Below are 5804 nucleotides of genomic sequence, written 5' to 3'. Positions count from 1 at the left end.
GAATCACTACCAAGAAATGTAAAACAAGTCTAAGGTAAAAAAACTAAGCGAAAATACTATAATTGCCCACATGCTAAGCGTGAAAATTGTGGTTAGACCATATTCAAGGAAAAATGCCTCATCTCAAGTTCAAAAAATCATATCATTAACATTAAAAAATACATTCATAATGCTTGGTAAGTCAGTGAATCAAGTAAATAAAGCACCCGATTATTATATTTATTAAATTTTATTTGGTAAAAAAGGAGTACTCAATTTATTCGATACTGAAGTTTTTTTAATTAGATACAAATTAATGAAAAGTACTACATTATTACATTTGAATTCAATCTTTATGGATATTTCCTCAATAGTTGATTAAGTTTCATTTCTTTAAGATTCCGTTTTGTTGTAAATTTTTAGATAAATTTCTCAGCGAATATCTCAAATACAATTTTGATGTAATTCAGATTACCGTTCTGAGAAATTTGCGGATGTAGTCAATTCTCTTCCGTAAAAGAAATTCAAAATTCAACCACAAACATCAACAGCAAGAGGAAATAACAAATGTCAAATGATGATGATGTGTTGTATAATTAATTTATAACATACGTAGAAGAACAATTGAATCAGATTTGGCATATGAACAAAACTGTCGACAAAAAAGTATTAACTGTCGAGAATTTTAGAATATAACTGTTAAGAACGATAGTTTATTTCATTAGATGATTTCATAACTCTCGAGATTGAACAAAGAGCACGAATACCTTAGTCTTTCTATAGAAAGCAAATACAAGGAGTTCCATCATAATTAAGACAAAAAAAAGGTTGAATAGATAATTATTTCATAAAAACAGTTATTTAATAAAGGTTATAGTTTCATATGCTTGTGCTGTGTATGTGAATGTCTGATCATTTATCTTTCTTATTATAGAAGTCAAGAAATTGGATTTTTTGCGTTTCTTGACTGCGCAAACAATAGACACTTCCAAGTCTGGACTAGAATTAGAAAATATGCACTTTTAATTACCAATATTTCGGACATAACAAAAACAAACCTAACTATCTTTTAAGTGGACTGTTTAATTTGTGAAGATTAAAGTTTTGATAGTTATGAATTCTCAGCAGATGACTAATTCTCGACAAATTAATTATATGACATATATATCGAGATGAACTATTGTTCTCGATAGTTAGTTTCGGTTATTTTCGATAGATGACTAAATCTCAACAAATCATTTGTGTCATCTGTGAGTATGAACTGTTGTTTCGAAAGTTAAAGTCAGTATTTCTCTACAGATGACTACTTCTTGACAGATCAATTTTGTAGTCATCTGTCGACATGTCCAACTTTGATTATGGTTAATAAGTGGGTTTAGAAGAATTTGGTAGAACTACTTGTTCAATTTTATGAAATGAATAGGTGAATTATTAGTATTCTTAATATTTCTTAATAGAAACTCTTATTTATTTCATAAAATTGAAAAAATAATTCTACCAAATTATTCTAAACCCATTTATTACATATTCTTCTCATGAACAAAAGAAAGGGAAAGTGGTCCATAGCAGCTGAAGTTATCAGTAGGAATACATGTATTTTATCAATATGAAGCACCACAAATTTTCCATCCATAATAAAATCCAAATTGAAGAAAAAAGGACAAACAAAATATTAAACAAAAATCTGTTAGGAGATAGTCCACAACAATAGGTTGCAGCATAAAGGATGAACAAGCTTGAGTTTTGACTAGTGCAAATGAAGATTTCGTCCTTGATTTATAAACAAAATCCTAGAAATTGATTAGAGTTTAGACCAACTGAAATCGAACAAAACTTAAATCGAAATTCGGAAGTCACCTCAAATCGAGATTTATGAAAATTTCTTTACTTTTGCTGAACCAATTTCTAAACCCGTAGAAACTTTTGAGAAGATTTTCGAAAAATCAAGAGGGAGGAGAGAGATGGAAATAGATATAAATTTTGTAATCTTTCCGTTCCAATTATATAGGTTTGCTTCATTTTTCACAAGGATTAAAAAATCTTCTTTAATGTCATTGAAAAATTAATTTTTGTCAAGATCTTTTTCTAATTTACTCCCATTTAATTTTCAGTATGTAGTAATAAATTTTTGTTGAAACTAATAAAGAATTTTATTGATTTAATTTGAAGACGAAGAAATGAAAGTTGTTCCGTATTTCTAAGAAGTAAGAAATGTGTGTAGTTGGATAATTTCAAGAAGATGGCATATTAAGTGAGAAAAATTGAAGTGTACATTGGTAAAAGAACAAAACAAAATATTCTAAATTAGGGAATATGTTCATATATTTGGGACAAGAAAAAAATGAAACTCAACTTATATAATTAGGACGAAGGGAGTACAACTTTTCACCTTGTCAAATTAACATTAATTACATACACAGGAGATTTAAATTGTTTACAAGGGCAAAAAATTAAAAAAGTGATATTTTTGCAATGATTATTAGAAGTGGCATTCAAGCCAAAAATTGATCTGGATTGCAATTCCCTCTAAAATATTTGTATATATAAATCAAAACTTTTAGGGTTTGCTTGATACAAGTCATTTTCCATAGATTCCTTGTTTGATTGCAAGAATTTTCTCTCTCCCATGTGACATTTTTCCTTGATTTGGTGGAAAACCAATTTCTTTGATTTTAGTGAAAATTTGTTTTCCAAGCTTTTTATTTTTTATAATTTTTTTGACAATTACAACAAATTTTATCCACAATTGTAATATATTTAATTGACAATTTTCATGAAAAATAAAGTCAAATGAATACTAAAAGATAGAAATTTTCAACATTTTTTAAGTAAAAAATTATATCAATCAAACACATTTAATTAAAAACTTTCAATAAAATAAATTTTAAATAATTTAATATTTTGATATTCGTTTTCTTCTCACCCAAATTTCATTCCCCTCGTCAATCAAACACCTTTGTTACATTTTAAACTAACATTCTCCAATCACCATTCAAAAGAGTCGGTCAAACATGCCAAAACTGATTCGGTTCTTCAAAAGTTCCCCTTTCTTCTAGCAAGTAGTGACAACTGACAAACCTAGAAAGTGAACTGCAGAAATGGCGCCAAAGGCAACAGTGAAGAAGAAGAAATATCCCCCGTCCGATCCTCATGGTATGTTCTCTGGAATGACAATTTTCTTAATCGAAACTGGTGTACAGACTCGCCGTCTACAGGTTATCATTATATTATATTTGATTTAGGTAAATTACCTCTTGAAATGGTCAGCAGTAGCAATTTGTTGAAAAAATGTTAAATTTTTTATAATTGTAGATTTGGAAGCAAAAATTGGTGCAAATGGGGGCTAGTATCGAGGACCGTTTTTCCAAAAGGGCCACCCATATTTTTGCCGTGAATTTAAACTCACTTCTTCAGAAAGTTGATCGTGAACATTTGACAAGATATAAAGGAGTAAGTATTTTTATTATGCTGAAGTTTTCATTCTTAAAATTTTGGTGATATAACCAAGAATTAAAAATTATGGTTTCCAATTAGATAACCTGGTTATGTCAGTATGTAGTGTACTAGTAAATAATTGAACTTATAGAACGGTACTGTTATACTTAGGAACCACACTGGCGGAAATGTGTTCTTGGGTTTCGGTTGTTTTTTCTTTGTTGATTTATTTTTAATTCTTGAGGAGGTTTAAATTGAGCTGTGAAGGATAGAGATTCTATTTTGTGTTTCAAGGGCCTCCCACCAATTAAGCTAAATATATTGCATTTTGCAGTGAATTAAAATTTTGTCAATAGTAACTTTGAAATGACGGACTTATGATGAGTAACATAGATATTTTTATGGATTCTTAAATTGATCCTACTTTGTGGTAGTTGATAATGGCAGTTCTTAAGATTTACGATGTTCATCAATGCAAAATTGTTACAGAAAGTTCTCGACTATCAGTGGCTTGAAGACAGCTTGAGAGTCGGAAAAAAGGTGTCTGAAGATTCATACATTCTATCAATGGACGCAGTAAACCAAGTGAAACTCATTGATGAAAATCATTCAAGCAACGATGAACCATCTCAACACAAGAAGATCAGAAGCACTATACAGGACTCCAAAGCCGTTAACTCAGAAGAAAGGGATAGAACTTTAGACAATACTCACAATGAGCCCTCAGAAATTGGTACTTCTAGTGCCTCCTCTCGCTCTGTAAGCCCAGAAATAACCGGTCCAATTAGTCTTGACGGCCAAAATAAAGCTGTAAGAGTATGCAATTTTTTCCTATTAAGGGGATGAAATGTTCTCCAAGTTCCTCTATAACATCTGTATGGGGACTAACATGTATATTGTTTTGCACATAAATTTTGTTTTTAGTCTAATGTGGTTTCATAGTCTAGCACATTCTTCTGTACAGGTCTCCACACCTGATGTGTCTTTGCTTTATAAACCTCCTGACTTGAACAGAAATATAACTGAGGTATTCGGAAAGCTTATTGACATTTACAGAGGTGAAACTTGGCAAACATATCTATTTTCGTAATACTTCGGAGTTGCTTGTTTAGAAAACTGACTTCGTTAGTCTGATCTTTAATAATAGCTCTGGGTGATGATCGGAGGTCTTTTAGCTATCATAAGGCTATCCTGGTTATTGAAAAATTGCCTTTCAAAATTGAAAGTGCAGACCAGGTCAAGCACCTAGCCGGGATTGGAAAGTCAATGCAAGATCATGTAAGCAAGTAGTTATGTTATCGGATTCATATTATAGCATTACCTTTGGTGTACAGACTGAATCTTCACTCATTTTTCATCTAAGCCTTTGGGATAACATATCTCTGGTTCATTTTTATCTTATCTGCTACAGATTCAGGAAATTGTGACCACTGGGAAGCTGTCCAAGTTGGAGCACTTTGAGAACGATGAAAAGGTGCTGTACTTGTAATAGTTTGAATGAAAAACTCTTTTAACGGGGTGCATAGTTCTGTTGAATCATGTTGGACAGATTTGATGGCAGAAAATTTTACTTTACCTTCTAATTCCTGACTTTTCTGTTAAAATGGAGTAGGGAACTCTTGGCGTATTATGTGTCCCAGAGGAGCCTGTCATACTCGGATACTCCCTTTTGTTTATATGGATTTTCAACAATCAGCAATACCTAATAGTAATAGATTTATTTAGGTCATGGAGTTTAAATAGTAAAGGACGATGATTTTGTGATAGCTGATTGCTTTCCATTTGATCAGAAATCATAATTTTCCAAATGAAGCTAATGTCTGTAGACTGAGGAATTGTAACGGGTTCCAGAGGATATTAATATATTCCTCATTTATTACTGCTGAATTTTCTTTAATATATTCCCAGATACGGTCAATCAGCTTATTTGGAGAAATATGGGGTATTGGACCCGCCACTGCACTGAAACTTTATGAGAAAGGACACCGGACCCTGGATGATCTAAAGCATGAGGAATCATTAACTAATGCTCAGTGGTTAGGCTTAAAATATTTTGACGACATCAAAACAAGAATTCCACGTCATGAGGTCAGCCTCTATTGTTTTTTAATCATAGTTAACATCATGTAATTTCAATTTTGTATTTTGATCTTTTTATTATATTGTTAACACTTGCGGAAAAAAATATAGGTTCAAGAGATGGAAAGTCTTCTCAAGAAAGTCGGAGAGGAGATTTTGCCTGGGGTATTAATCTTAGTTATTTGTCTTATTTTGGATGCGCTTAATTATCACTCTCTTTAAAACCTGTTGCTCCTGACTATATTGAGTGCCGGTTGTTTATTCTTCGAACTTGGTTTTAATTATCATTTGAAGTCTTTTCTTTTCTTTTC

At 31.5% G+C, this 5804-nt stretch overlaps 1 protein-coding gene across 2 annotated transcripts; it reads left to right on the top strand.

Annotated features, from left to right (window-relative positions):
- Positions 1-2955: 2955 nt before the first annotated feature.
- LOC111403350 (DNA polymerase lambda) lies at positions 2956-5798 on the top strand. Of its 2 annotated transcripts, none has more exons than XM_023031821.1 (8): positions 2956-3132; positions 3292-3429; positions 3904-4224; positions 4379-4472; positions 4562-4692; positions 4826-4888; positions 5323-5502; positions 5605-5798. In XM_023031821.1, exons 1-8 carry the CDS (start codon positions 3130-3132, stop codon positions 5713-5715), a joined length of 1041 nt encoding a protein of 346 aa, XP_022887589.1. In that variant the 5' UTR covers positions 2956-3129; the 3' UTR covers positions 5716-5798. The 2 variants fall into 2 exon arrangements, with proteins under 2 accessions (XP_022887589.1, XP_022887588.1); XM_023031820.1 differs by having other exon boundaries at positions 2956-3194.
- The last annotated feature ends 6 nt before the right edge of the window (positions 5799-5804 follow it).

The sequence above is a fragment of the Olea europaea genome, chromosome 11 (assembly GCF_002742605.1).
Source record: "Olea europaea var. sylvestris chromosome 11, O_europaea_v1, whole genome shotgun sequence".
Classification (NCBI taxonomy): Eukaryota; Viridiplantae; Streptophyta; class Magnoliopsida; order Lamiales; family Oleaceae; genus Olea; species Olea europaea.
The sequence above is the reverse complement of the archived record's forward strand: the minus strand, read 5'-3'. Positions and strand labels throughout refer to the sequence as shown.

Coding starts and splice junctions, on each gene's coding strand:
- LOC111403350 (XM_023031820.1), top strand. CDS start 3,078: ATGGCGCCAAAGGCAACAGTGAAGAAGAAGAAATATCCCCCGTCCGAT. Junction 3,430..3,903: donor ATTTGACAAGATATAAAGGA/GTAAGTATTTTT, acceptor AAATTGTTACAG/AAAGTTCTCGACTATCAGTG. Junction 4,693..4,825: donor GAAAGTCAATGCAAGATCAT/GTAAGCAAGTAG, acceptor TATCTGCTACAG/ATTCAGGAAATTGTGACCAC.